The sequence below is a fragment of the Schistocerca nitens genome, chromosome 5, assembly GCF_023898315.1.
Source record: "Schistocerca nitens isolate TAMUIC-IGC-003100 chromosome 5, iqSchNite1.1, whole genome shotgun sequence".
Classification (NCBI taxonomy): domain Eukaryota; kingdom Metazoa; phylum Arthropoda; class Insecta; order Orthoptera; family Acrididae; genus Schistocerca; species Schistocerca nitens.
This window is the reverse complement of record NC_064618.1, coordinates 307585359-307600923: the sequence shown is the minus strand read 5'-3', so window position 1 is coordinate 307600923 and position 15565 is coordinate 307585359. Positions and strand designations below refer to the sequence as shown.

At 37.3% G+C, this 15565-nt stretch overlaps 1 protein-coding gene across 4 annotated transcripts in view; it reads right to left on the bottom strand.

Annotated features, from left to right (window-relative positions):
• Nucleotides 1-1151: 1151 nt before the first annotated feature.
• LOC126259224 (protein GDAP2 homolog) overlaps nt 1152-15565 on the bottom strand; it is a 1081164-nt gene continuing 1066750 nt past the window's right edge. For all 4 annotated transcript variants that reach the window (XM_049955836.1, XM_049955838.1, XM_049955837.1 and 1 more), the window contains 4 exons: nt 14257-14396; nt 9905-9959; nt 3500-3643; nt 1152-3405 (listed from right to left, as the gene is read on the bottom strand). In XM_049955836.1, the coding sequence (XP_049811793.1) occupies nt 3364-3405; nt 3500-3643; nt 9905-9959; nt 14257-14396 (381 nt within the window). In that variant the 3' untranslated portion in view covers nt 1152-3363. The remainder of the gene's footprint in view (nt 3406-3499; nt 3644-9904; nt 9960-14256; nt 14397-15565) is intronic.

The window sequence follows — 15565 nt, the reverse complement described above, 5'->3', positions numbered from 1 at the left end:
TTAACTGAGGGCCTGTACCTGTTTACAACAAATGGAATTCTTTCTTCACCCATCTACTTGAGGTGTCTCCATTCTTCCGTGTATTTTTCAGTTTTCTCTTTTAATATAAATTTAGGGGGGGGGGGGGGGGGGGGGGGGGGAAGGACAGGAAAGAAGGGAAGGAACTGATGGTATCAGCTGCATTGGGACTTTATGTGGAATCAGCAACGATGAGTGAAATGTGTGCTGGACTGAGGCTCGAACTGCTTACTTGTGTTAACCACATTTCCAAACCATATGAGGTGAAAGGAAGTATAATGGCATGCCAGCTAGTTTAGTTTTGTCACTCTCATCAGATCCCAAATAACTAGCCAAATACACCTTTATTCATCGGACTGGTTGTGTGCAACCACCGTGTCAGTTTCCTGCCTTACACAAGAGCAACATATTTGACTGAGGCACACCAAGTCAAGTCTGTCCACCGACTGTGAGCTGGTGGTGAGTGTGTTTTAGATTCACAATGAATGCAATTTATTGTTTTCTGTTATGGTGTACTTTCACCTTCTGTACATTGTGACATTTGGTATGTCTCTAAGGTTCCTAAGAATATAAAATAGAGTGTGACAGTTCTTGAAGAGCACAATATCATTGGCATAATTGTATTCTGATAGTATGTGAACAGTCTGACGGAACTGTAGAGAAGTTTTGGGAGGTTACGAAGCAAGTGTCGGTGACACCTCTATCTACCTGTATTATGGAACAAAATATAATTTAGCAGTGCATTCTGTTTCATTGTGGCCAGGAAACTGATTGATTAAGAATGTAAACACCATTACAGATTAGTCTTTAGGCAAGTTCTAACTGGCCAACTGCTGCATACAAGGCAATACGAGGATCCATCTTTGAGTGTGGTATATGTGATCAATATATCGCTAAGTCCCTCCCGCTTTATTTCCATTAGATTAATTTTGATAATGCCGCTGCTTCTTGATCAAACAGCTCCTCATTTTGCTTCAGAGGTTGGATGGGCTGCTTTTCAGACCTCTCTTAACACAGAAATATCCAAGGAGGTACATAAGCGATACATTAAAAATGGATGGAATAAAGACAACCACCATTAAAGAAGATTATTCTAATTTACTTTGTTTTACCACATTATTTGTCTGATGAACTACATCATTCCCATAGAGAGAATTACCTCCACTCTCTTTGCATAAACTCCATGGTAGAATCACATTATAGATTATTATTCTATTGTAAATAGGGATTTGGTTCCAGATAAATACTGTAGTAAACTATGTAATTACGTAAATGGAAATTATGTTACAATGGGAAATACAAGACAGAATAATGACGATATTATGAAAAGGATAGATTGCTACTCACCATGTAGTGGAGATGTTGAGTCACAGTCTAGCCTCAGCAGCCAGAGACAGTGGTCATGGGTATGTGAGTTGTGTTTGTGGGGAAACGGGTGTGGATATGTTGTCTAATTCAAAAGAAGGCATTTTGGCTGATAGCTTGCTCGTTCAGCAGTTTTTTTGTTGTGCATGTCTGTGACTCAACATCTCCACTATATGGTGGGTAGAATCTATCCTTTTCATAATATTGAAATTATGTTACAGTATTGCAAAAGAAAACAAATCATCCAGGGGTTGAGGTTTCTATCTAATGAAGTGCTCACAGCTGCTGTTGGTAGTGTCCTGTATCTGTAACGCAACACACTTAGAGATGGTAGTGGCAATCAATCTTTTAAGCAATAACAGTCATTGGCTCTGTCTCCAATTGGCTAAGAATCTTGTGCTACATATCTTGCTAATGTGGTAATTCAGTCAGAAGAAAAATTCTTTGGACCTAAACAAGTTAATTAGTATGTACATGAAGAGTAAATTATTAGATAAAATTTCAACAAATCTGGAGTAGTCTTTATTGTGAATTCTGTGACTGATAACAATCTAGATCCATTGTTATTTTTTATTGAAACTGTGGCACGGCTATTCGTATAGTACAATAAGCATTTTTGTTTTTTTTTTAATAATTGTCAGAATTTTCTGGTTGAAATTGATGTACAGATATCACATTTTTCCCTTATTTTGGGCTGTTATTCTCTAACTGAACATTATTAATGAAAAAGGCAATACTGACATCTGGAAATAGTGCATATCATTTCAAGATGTCAAGTGCATTTAACAAGTAAAGCATATGTAATATATACTAACAGTTTCCCTCAATTCAGCCCATAAATATTTTCTGCAAAGAGAAATACAGTCAGTCTCAGATTATTGCAATGATTATTGATTGTTTTCACCTGTAATTAGATGTTATCGGCGAATATAACAGGCACTATTTCTGAATAAAGGCAGCATATATTTTAAACGAATTCTCTAGTAAAAATTGTTGTATCTATTGTGGAACCACGTGGAAGGCCACAGGATTTTCAACATTTAACACTTGTTTTACACTTTCAAAACACAATAAATCGTGCATCTGTATAAAAATACTAAACAGTATTTTTGTACCTTTTTCTAATGCACAAAATATTCAACAACAGCTGCAGTAGTGCCCTGAGAGACACTTGACAACTTTAACTTGTAAAACATAGTTCTTCACTTGTACATCATTAGTGATGCTATTTAATGGTTACAAAATTGTACAAAATATAAAATAAAAATTACCATAAAACATTCATAATGTTATTACATCTCTTAACATATCTCCTCATACAACAAGCACAGGAAAGTAAGCCACTCACTCGTCAACATCTTAATTATTCAATACTACATTTAACAATCCTCCCTGTTTAACATGAAAATAAAAATTGATACTGTGGTAAATACTGGCATCTATTTTGATTTTTATGATATTATTAAAAATATTGTTAATCCACTTTTCACTACATGTCACTGATAAATCATAAAACTTATTGCCTGAACACCAGCACTTTGTTATTAATCATAAACTTTTGTTGTATTGGCTGAACTACTTGATGGCACATTTTACGGATATCTCTAGTGAAAATTTAAGATTAACAATTTTAGTGCTCCCACTTATCAACATATGAAACATCTGTATAGAATAAGAACATACAAGTCATTAAAATGGAGTTTATGCTGTCAGTCATTTGATTCTCAGTATTTAGTTTGAGAATAAATACCATTAACACGTCATGGCAGTAGAATGACACAAAAATTTAACAACTTTTATAACCACTTTCAGCCCATATACTCCTTGGAGGTTGATAACAAATCTTCACTGCTTTAAAACATTCTGGCTAAAGTTCTAAATATTATGAAGCTCATTTTATCACTACATTTTTGTTCTGCTATATGGGGCACTGCATTTTGAATTCAACAGTTCTCTTCAGCTTGTGCATTTGGCATCTATCTATGTAGGTGACTCAGGCTGAAAATATCTTAGGCCATTAATCTGGAAAGAAAGTAATATCATTTAACACAAATGTGTTTTGAATATAATGAATATTAGTAAGGCATATTGTAAGAAAAAAATGAGCTCTACTGACCGACATATCATACTCTGTAATATAAGCTGGTATCTCTAATTGGTCAGGGGACATTACACTGTACAGGTATTCTACACCAGGAAGGCTGTGGACCTTCTGCTTGATGGCTGGAGCCATAAATGTTGTAAACCACCATGTCATCATCTGCAAGTAAATTATAGACAATCATAGTATATTAGAAACACATTCAAAAAATAACTGAAAACTGCTAAGAATGAAGTAGCAAAGCTTTCATATAAATAATGGAAGGGTAAGGTAACAACCCAACATATGGTTGAGCCATGAATAAACACACAAGCATGACTGAAAATGTTGTTAAGCTGTCAGATGATGTCCTCCTTACAAATATAATACACATATACCTGCATGACAACATGGTCCCAGCTGTCAACATTGTACGACAAGCACAGCTCACTGTATTATTTATATTCCACCAACGACTTTCTGGTGTCATATTTGTAAAGCCTTCAGACATTGATTCTGAAATGTCTATTCTATGGCATCTTTCCATGTGCTTTCTATGTCATTAAGAATCAGTAACAAATGGAGTTGTAATAGGAATTGCAGCAATTTACATTTCATTTTCTTTTCAGTTTGAGAGGACAGGTAGTATCTCAGTTAAGCTTCATATTTTTAAAAAAATTAAAATATGTTCTTACTAGTTGTAATTGATAAACAAATTTCCATCTTTGTGCCTATCCTCATTGAGTTTCAAACCCTAAGTAAGACTAATTACCATGCATTATGCATTCAAGAACTCTGCAGTTGTTGGTTGAGTATAGTCTTTGTAAAGCCAAGATACCTAGTAGGATCACAGTAAATTCTCTCTCTCTCTCTCTCTCTCTCTCTCATTTAGTCATTTAAACCTAAAGATGAGCAATTATCTGTATAAAATTAATCATTTCTGAGACAATACACTTGGTAACATAATGCACAACAGCACTGTCCTCCAGACAAGTAGATCTGGAATGGACTTAAAAAACCACTATCGTACCAGATTGGCATGAACTACAACTGCCTTAAATTCAGTAATGATGAAAATGTATGTAAGGAAATGCTGACTGCTTGCATTATTAAGAAATTGTTTGACATGGCATGGTTATTCACTTCACACCATATCCATCACACTGTGATGGTGAGCATTTCCCTACAAATGTATTCTTGTTCTTTGCAGAATGATAAACTTGGTAAACTCCCTACACAGTTTCATGGAAAATGACATCAGCCACCACTAACTGAGCATTTTTGGTAAGTTCACAAACTGGTAGTGTCCATATCATTCCATTTGTGTATTACGAATATAATAGAGGGAAACATTCCACGTGGGAAAAATATATCTAAAAACAAAGATGATGTGACTTACCGAACGAAAGTGCTGGCAGGTCGATAGACGCACAAACAAACGCAAACATACACACAAAATTCAAGCTTTCGCAATAAATTGTTGCTTCATCAGGAAAGAGGGAAGGAGAGGGAAAGACAAAAGGATGTGGGTTTTAAGGAAGAGGGTAAGGAGTCATTCCAATCCCGGGAGTGGGAAGACTTACCTTGGGGGAAAAAAGGACAGGTATACACTCGTGCACACACACACACACACACACACACACACACACACACACACACACACACACACACACACACACACACATCCATCCGCACATACATAGACACAAGCAGACATTTGTAAAGGCAAAGAGTTTGGGCAGAGATGTCAGTCGAGGCGGAAGTAGAGGCAAAGATGTTGTTGAAAGACAGGTGAGGTATGAGCGGCGGCAAATTGAAATTAGCGGAGATTGAGGCCTGGCGGATAACGAGAAGAGAGGATATACCTGGTACAGAAGCAAATAACCAGAGCCACTTCCTCATCTCCTCAAACCCAGAACCTCCCACAGAAGAACCCCAAAAGTGCCCCACTTGTGACAGGATACTTTCCAGGAGTGGATCAGACTCTGAATGTGGCTCTCCAACAGGGATACGACTTCCTCAAATCCTGCTCTGAAATGAGATCCATCCTTCATGAAATCCTCCCCACTCCACCAAGAGTGTCTTTCTGCCGTCCACCTAACCTTCGTAACCTCTTAGTTCATCCCTATGAAATCCCCAAACCACCTTCCCTACCCTCTGGCTCCTACCCTTGTAACCGCCCCCAGTGTAAAGCCTGTCCCATGCACCCTCCCATCACCACCTACTCCAGTCTTGTAACCCGGAAGGTGTACACGATCAAAGGCAGAGCCATGTGTGAAAGCACCCACGTGATTTACCAACTGACCTGCCTACACTGTGAAGCTTTCTATGTGGGAATGACCAGCAACAAACTGTCCATTCGCATGAATGGACACAGGCAGACAGTGTTTATTGGTAATGAGGATCACCCTGTGGCTAAACATGCCTTGGTGCACGGCCAGCACATCTTGGCACAGTGTTACACCATCCGGGTTATCTGGATACTTCCCACTAACACCAACCTGTCAGAACTCCAGAGATGGGAACTTGCCCTTCAGTATATCCTCTCTTCTCGTTATCCGCCAGGCCTCAATCTCCGCTAATTTCAATTTGCCGCCGCTCATACCTCACCTGTCTTTCAACAATATCTTTGCCTCTACTTCTGCCTCGACTGACATCTCTGCCAAAACTCTTTGCCTTTACAAATGTCTGCTTGTGTCTGTGTGTGTGTGTGTGTGTGTGTGTGTGTGTGTGTGTGTGTGTGTGCGCGCGCGCGCGAGTGCGAGTGTATACCTGTCCTTTTTTCCCCCAAGGTAAGTCTTTCCACTCCTGGGATTGGAATGACTCCTTACCCTCTTCCTTAAAATCCACATCCTTCCGTCTTTCTCTCTCCTTCCCTCTTTCCTGATGAAGCAACAGTTTGTTGCGAAAGCTTGAATTTTGTGTGTATGTTTGTGTTTGTTTGTGTGTCTATCGACCTGCCAGCACTTTCGTTCGGTAAGTCACATCATCTTTGTTTTTAGATACATTCGTGTATTACTTCATACTAGGGTTGTGGCAAAAGTCATTGCAACTATTTTTTTTTTCTTGCAGATATGTCAGCAAATCACAAACTGTTAAATGTTGTGTGGAAGCTATGCAGGCATAGTGTGTATTCACAATGACAGATGGCTCAGTGATTCCTGGTAGTAGCACAGTGCGTACTCCGAAATCAGTTGTGCAGTGAGCATCTTGCAAGATGGAAGTAACCAGTGTTGAGCAGCATGCTTACATCAAAATAGCCTTTCTCCAACAGAAAAATACGATAGAATGTCCCATTGAATCAGTGGAAGCCTGTCGGAATAACGCCCTCTCATACTGTAAAGTAGCAGAAGGAAGGGGGTGGGATGGGGGAATGGGAGGAGGAAAGTTTTAGCAACGACATGAGGCAACTGCTGCTCTGGATGACCTGTCAGTCAAATAGCTCCAGGAGGAAGACAGATGATGGATACTACTGGAGTTAGAAAGGACAAGTGGCATCAAGTAATGCATCATTCACTCAGGGTGACAATTATTGAACTATACGAAATAAAATAGTTATAACTTCTGAAGGGTTTGCATTAGGATATTCAGACTGTATGGTTGGCTGTGGGGCATGATAGGAATTGTATGGTTTGGTTCAGTGATGAAGCCCCCTTTTATTTGGATGGGTTTGTCAGTAAGAATATTGGCACATTTGAAGGACTAAGAATCTGCATTTCATGATTGAGAAGTCTCTTTGCCATCAATGGGTGACTGTGCGGTGCGCAATGTCCAGTTACAGAATAATCAGTGTGGTATTCCTTGATGGCATGGTGACTACTGTAAGGTACATGAAAGTTTTGGAAGATGATTTCACCCCCATTATCCAAAGTGACCCTGATTTCAACAAGATGTGGTTCATGCAAGATGGAGTATGATCCCCGCCAAGGCAGGAGAGTGTTTGATGTCCTGGAGGAGCACTTTGGGGACTGGATTCTGGCTCTCTGGTACCCAGAGGCCACTGACATGAGCCTTGATTGGGTGCCATATTCTCCGGATCAGAACACATGTGACTCCTTTTTGTGGGGCTATATTAAAGAGAAGGTGTACAACAATAACCCCAAAACCATTTCTAAGCTGAAAACAGCCATTCAGAGGTAACTGATAGCATTAATGTCCCGATGCTTCAGCTGGTCATGCAGAATTTCGCTATTTGTCTGTGCCACATTATCACCAATGATGGCAGGCATATCAAACATGTCATAACCTAAATCCAAATATCTGTAGTGATGTTTACATGTTGAATAAAGTGTGTGCATGCCATATTTTGCAACTAATTTATGTTTTTTTTTTTTTTTTTTTTTTTACATATAATTCAATTATTGTCACACTGTAGGATATTGTAGACAGAGCTGCAACTGTGCAAAATCGCATTGCTGTGGGTATCACATGAATTGACTGTGATGCAGCAACCACCATAGTCTCCCGGCCTTTTGCTCTATGGCTTTGATCTCATACGAAAGGTAAATGAACCACTATGTGGTAGTTGGCTTGCAATATGAGAGGACATTGCCAATGCTGTTTGACAACAAATGACCTGATTCAGGCAAGGTGTGGCAAATTGGCAAATGGTGGCACAGATTCTATTCAGCAAGTCCCATATAGTTAGCAGTGTGTAGTGAATGCTGCAAGGGACTACTCTAAGGGACTTTAGATCCAGTTTTGTCATCTCAACTGTATGTGTGCAGTGCTGTAATCATTTTGGCTCAAAACCAGTATTATCCTATACTCTACTGTAATAAATAAGTGAGGCACAATGTTTGTGTTTATTCAGTGTCGACACATGTAGTTCCCTTCTATAGTTGCAATGACTTTTCTCCCAATCCCTGTACACAACATTTTCTGGTGGAGTGCAAGAATATATCTGTAGTAAACTGTTTGCCCACTGCCACTGAGCTGTATGATTTTGATGAAACATACCATATCAAAACAGTCAGATCATAATATGCCTTAAACAACTTCCTTAGTAATGCAAACATTCTTCTTTATTTATGCTACATAATATATGTGCACTTGTAAATATGTGCAAAATGAAAGTAAGGTTTATCTCCAACCATTACTCAGAGGACAAAAACAAAATTTCTCACCACCTGCATCTTCATCTTTCTCCAGCTTTATTTTCAAACTTGAAACCCAATAGAAAACATTCAAAAGAAACAGAAGATTGGCATTTGAGTTGTATGGTTCATCACTGATGTGTTTAATCTGTGTGGGAGCTGAGCAGAACTGACCAGCAATTTTTGATAGGATATAATGTAAAATTCTAAAATGTACCTACTGAGAATATTTTGGCCACAAAATAATTACCTGTGGGAGATTCCTTTATATCTACATCTACATTTCTCAGAAGGTGGATCATACTCATATATTTTCCCTCATGTCTTTTCCATTTTCATGGGAAGAAATATAATGTCCTAAATTGGCTCACATGTGTCCTGATTTTCCCACTATGGTCATTTTGCAACAGGTACACAGGAGGAAGTAATATGTTGCTTGACTCTTATTGGAAAGCACGGTCTCAGAATTTTAACAGTCAGCCTTTCTGTGGTGCACTATGCCTCATAGTGCCTACTGCTGCAGTTTGATGAGAACCCCTATGATGTTCTTGCATAAACAAGCCTGTGACAAAGTACACCATTCTTCTTTATGTCTTCTTTATCTTCTTCACTAATCACATCTGATAAAGGGTCCAGACTACTGAGAAATACTCAACAATTAGTGTAGCATCATGTAGGCCCACTGTTTCACTGGTGAATTGCATTTCTTTAAGATTTTTCTGATGAATCCTAAGGTCTTCTTGCATTTCACCACAATTTTCTGGCATTATGACTTTCTTATATAACACAGTAACATCTGTGAACAGCCTCACATAACTTCTGAAATTTTATACTAGATCACATGCTGTCTGCTTCAAACACGCAAAGAGGCTCTCCAAAATTTTCCCCACTGTCTATTGATCCACACCCCAAAAAGGAAAAAACAAAGGCCATACTAGTATTATAAAATTCTTTTTGCACTTCAGTGGAATTTAAGTAAGTTCAGAGTTTCAGTCTGTTTATCTACCAAGGAATGTAAACTCCTAGCAAGCATATGAATCCTTTTTAGAACTATCTGGCATATCAGTACCAATAAGCTACAGTCTCTGCAGATTATCTTGGGATAGCACTATAGGGGAAATGAAGTTCATCAGCAGCATACATTACCCTTCATCTGTTTATTTAGTCACTTTCATGTATGTGTTCACTCATACATTACATTCATAAAGTTTTAGGGTTCACGGGCTGTTTGTTACCAGTTGGTCACCTTACTAATACCCTAACGTATAAGCCTAACTAATTATGGTTACTTATTAACAATAGGTAAATGATAGAGATGGGCACACTTTATCACTCAAGAACATACCTTTGTCCAAATTGTGGGATGAACGATGTAAAATGATTTCAGATTTTTCTTGTACCTGAAAAACAAAACATTGTAAAGCCAAATGCAGACATATTGTATACCTGATAAATGTTAACACCTGTTGTACAAAATCTGTTTCTAAGACTTGAACAGCATGTAGCAATTGTTTAAAGCAAGTATTAATTTAAAAACAAAGGGAAACACACACAAATTCTTCATTAAAGAAGATAATAAAATTTTATATATGAAGTGAGAACACAGAGGAGACCTGACTGTGTCTTAACCTTCTGAATACATCAGTTCCTCATCTAATGATAAGAAAGAAAAAAGAACTAATAGAAGTTCATTTATATTATCATCAGATAATTGATAGAGAAATAAATATGTTATCATTAATCAGGATATCTTGTTTTAAACTACTTTTCTCCCTTGCATATCTTTTATTATGTTTGTATGTTTTTAATATTCTGTTTTGCTTTGTTACTGTCCCACACACACACACACACACACACACACACACACACACACACACACACACACGACTGCGGAGATGTCCGAGATGCTGGAGTGCTTTCCTGGAAAAATTAACTCTGATGGTGGTAAAAGCATGTTATTGGTGTTGCTGTGGTGATCTTCAGTCAGAAGAGTGATTTGATGCAGCTCTTCATGCAACTCTATCCTGTGCCAGCCTCTGAATAACTGCTGCTACCTACATCCATTTGAATGTGCTTACTGTATTCATCCATTTCTCTCTCTCTCTCTCTCTCTCACTCTCTCTCTCTCTCTCTCTCTCTTCAAATTTTACCCTCCACACTTCCACCTGTTACCAAATTGATGATTCATTCATGCTTCAAGATGTGTTCTATCAACCGATCTGTTATCTTAATCCAGTTGCGATATAAATTTATTTTTCCCCAATTTGATTCAGCACTTCCTCATCAGTTACTCGATCTACCCATCTACTCTTCAGCAATCTTCTGTTGCACCACAATCAAAAACTACCATTATGCTATTCTTGTGTTAACTACTTATCATCCACATTTAACTTCCACACAAGGCCTTGCTCCAGACAAATATATATCTTCTGAAAACGATTCCCTAACCCTTAAATTTAAATACATGTTTGAAAATACCTCTTTTTCAAAAATACCGCCTTCATGTAGATAAGGCTTATTGGCCAATGATCTTCAGTGTGGATGCATTCTTATGGGAATCGGTAAGTTGGAAATGTGGGTCTCACGGGGTGTCCACCAGAGATAAGTCCCTGCAGTCATACTATTCTCTGTGTCCTTGATAGCCCAGTCGGATAGAATGACTGCCATGTAAGCAGGAGATCCTGGATTCAAGTCCTGGTTGGGGCACACATTTTCAACTGTCCCTGTTGATATTTATCAATGCCTGTAAGCAGCTAATGGTCTAGATTTGATTGTAATTTCACTCTCCATTATATCCTCTCTACTTCGGTCGTTGTCAATTACAATATATACAGTATAAATGAATGCCCTTGGGATAATAATGGCTATAATTTTTCCTTGCTTTCAGCTGTTCACAAGACCAGCATACCAAGGTTGTGCTGACTAATTTTATGAGGCTAGCTTGGTCAGTCATCCAGACTGTTGCCCCTGGAATTACTGAAGAGTCTGCTGTTTCTCTTTCAGAACTACATTTTTGTCTGGCCTCTCTACAGGTACCATTCCACTGTTGCCACATCTACAGTGAAGTTATCTGTATCACTGAGGCATGCAAGCCATCCCACACATCGGCAATGTCTCTGGTTCGTACCAGTGAAATCACTTCAGTTTATTGTCTGGGTATTATTGATTGCAGAAAAAATGGAGAATGGAAGGTAACAAGAATCATATTCTTTCATTTTATTATTCACATTTTGCTTTCTGTAGCTCCCATGACTCATGAGCATCCCCAGGAAATGAGAGGAGTCAAAATCCATTACAACAGAGATTAAGCTATGATGAATTTACTGCAATTATCAACATTAATAACAGTAATTAAAATAGGTAGTTTATGTGACAGTTTAAAAGATTGCAAAGTAGTGTCATGTAATCAGCTGATTACATATAACATTACAATTAACAGCCACATGAGTGTATTAATTACCACTCAAGAACAATAGATTGTTTGTGGAATGAATGTGGGCTTGTTTACAAGGAACATTGCACCTCAAATGGTAATATAAGGATCTGCAAGCTCAGTTATCCAAATGTTGACTATATAGAGTGCTAACATACTTTGTTTATCTTAGTTCTGTATTTCTGGAGATTCCTAAATTCCTGCTCATAAGCAACTTGTTACAATTTTTTGAACAACAAGAAATAAAACCTTGTACCCTAGTTAAGAATACAAAGTCCTTACACAAGCATATCAGGAGCACTGTTAATCGTGTCAACAGTGCCCATGCTGGTGCCACAAACCTCAAGTTACTACAATATTTTCCTCCAACACGCATTGAACCTCCAGCCTCAGGATACACACTTTTAGATGAATTTACTCTTTATTAGGAGGTAAGAGGAACTGTAATGAAATGAAGAGTTTGATACTGAATCTTCCCTGTGGAAATATTATCTTGGCTGATGTGATCCAACTGTGGCTCAAGAGGTAAAAGAAAAGATGAAAGATGTGTGTGCCAGTAAACTGTGTGTATTGAGTAATATTCTAGAACATGTCTTCTGGAGAATGGCGTTTCTTGTTTTTTACTTAAGAATGAACATGAACAGTTACAACCATAAGGAACATTTTTAAAAAAATTTTATACGGTAAAGAAGTAGTTTTTGCAGTTGTGACTGTTCATATTCATTCCTATATGTGTTGAAAAAAATAAAATAAAATAAAATAAAATAAAAAAGAAGTTTCTTGCAGTTGTGACTATTCATGTTCATTCCTGTGTGTTGAATTTTGCAGAGGATTTTACAATATCACAGGAGAAAAAGAATAAATCTTACTAATATTCTGCAACATATAAATTATATACTGGCAACTGATTATTTTGAAAGAAGGGCAATGGTAACCAGCCAACTCCATGCTGGGAGCTGTAATTTGATAAATTTTAAGCATTTGCAAAAATGAACTTACAAAAATTACACTAGCCGGAAATGAAAAAAGAGCAAAATTGTGAAAAATAATACCAATCAACAATGAAATGATCACAATCCAACAGAGTAACAAGAATCACTAGAAAAGATGTAGTCAGAACTTGGATTACACTGCTATATTTGACAGATGCCTCAAAATTAAGATAAAAATATTTAGAGTATGATGTTATACAAAGTTCAATATGAATGAGTAGGTAGAAAGTGGTGTTATCAACAGAAAGAATCTATGCCTTTGGACTACATTATGGAAAATCTAAAGTAGTATGTACTGAGGCTTGAGGATGTGCCAAAAAAAAAAAAACTTTGTGCATTCTGATATATGAGCCATCTAATAGATACTGCACCGACAACTGAAATCAGAAGAACTGTTGCACAAACTGAAAGCAAACTTAATGGAAGCAAGAATCATCAGCATCAGTTCCATAACTTGTAATAACATTCATGGTCCATTCCACCACTTTTCACCCTCATTGTCTGGTGGGTATACTGAGTTTCTACATGACTGTGCATTTACAAGGATGCAACAGGTCACTTTCTTTAAATTATTTCAGTTTCTTGTAAAATAGTTAAATTGTGTCACATTTTTCTAAAAAAATAAGCAGCTGAGTTAATATATGACATATATCAAACATTTTATGTAAAGAAAATGAAATGTAACATATAGATTGCTGGTTGTATCAAATGAAAATACACATGTACTCATCAAAAATCATGTTGGAAACCATTATATCTCCCTACAGATTAGGGTGAAAGTTCTCAAATCATGTTATGGACTACAATAAAAAATGTTTAACTGACAAACTTTTATTTTGATTACAGTTTTAACCTAACCTAAGTGAACATGATCAGAGATGTTAATAAAGGCAGCAGAAAAGTAATGTACATCTGGAGCTATCAGTAATTTTAGAACTGAATGATTTGTCATATGGCTCATCGCATATTTCTCCTTTCATTCCCAATTGGAGTGTATTGAAATTGACTGCTTCTTGCTCTCACTACTCACTAATTGTTACTTGACATCATTTCAGTTGTTTGCAAGGAATGGCCGTTTATTTTTCTCAGTAACTACCACAAATATAACCCTCTTTTTTTAATGCAACTTTTGAAAATAAAAACTAAGTGTATTGTTTGTGTTTGGTTGAATCTTTCTTTAGCCAATGAAAGATAAGTGTTTTAAAAAGTCAATTATAGATAAAATCAAATGAAAAAAACAGATAGAAACCCAAAAATATCAATTTTACTTACTTGTAAGGCAGCACATTGTATACTTCTCGAAGCCATGTCAAAGAAGGATGATTAGCAGTTGATGTTAAAGTATGGAAGTACACTATTATGTAATCTCCCTTCACTAATGGATCCAGCAGGTAGATGAGGTATAGCAGTGCCTTAAACAAATTCGAAAGCAATATTACATGGCTGAAATCTCTCAAAAAAAAAAAAAAAAAAAAAAAAGGCTTTTTGTAATAAATAGATGGTGTGATAGACATAACTACCATAATTTGTGAGATCACATGTTAGTTTGTGAAAACAGTGGGAAGAGGTATGAAGATTGGAGATGTCTTGTTTATTATATGTTTCCATTTTCAGTCACTGCCATGAGCTGGTTGTAAGAGCACTACAAGCCATCTTTTAAAAAAAATTCAAGACAAAAAAAATTTTTTTCATATCATTCTTGGCCAAGATGTTTCTATTACTTATTGAAAACTGATGCTGACCTACTGTTTCATACAAGAGGCCTCCTGAGTCAACATCAAAATGAAAACTGCCTAGCTTGCATCTAGATCTTAAAATGTCTTAAACAATAGAAAATTCAGGATGGAATGTAACAATATTATGAAAAGGGTAATTGTTACTCACCATATAGTGCAGATGCTGAGTCACAGGAAGCACAATCAAAAGACTGTCGGAAAGTGAGCTTTCGACCAAAAAGGCCTTCGTCAAAAATAGACAAAATATACAAACACACACTCACAGAAACACAACTCTCACACACACATGACCACAGTCTCTGGCAGCTGAAGCCAGTCTATAAAGACTGGCTTCAGCTGCCAGAGAGTCTTCCAGTTCAGTTCCTTCAGTATCTCTGTGACACTCTTCCACAGATTGAACAAACCTGGGACCATTTGTGCTGCCCTTCTCCGTATATGTTCAATATACCCTGTTAGTCCTATTTGGTACAGGTCCCATACACGTAAGCAATATTCTAGGATGGATTGCATGAGTGATTTGTTAGCAATCTCCTTTGTAGACTGATTGCACTTTCCCAGTATTCTACTAATAAACCAAAGTCTACCACCTGGTTTACTCACAACTGAACCTATGTTATCATTCCATTTCATATTCCTACAAAGTGTTACACCCAGGTACTAGTATTAGTTAGCCCATTCCAACAATGACACAATGATAGTATAGACACAGGATACTGTGTGTTTTTGTTATGTGAAGTGCACAATTTCACATGTCTAAACATTTAAAGCAAGTTGCCAATTTTTACACCACTTTGAAATTTTATCATGGTCTGTCTGAATATTTAGGCAGTTTCTTTCAGATAGTA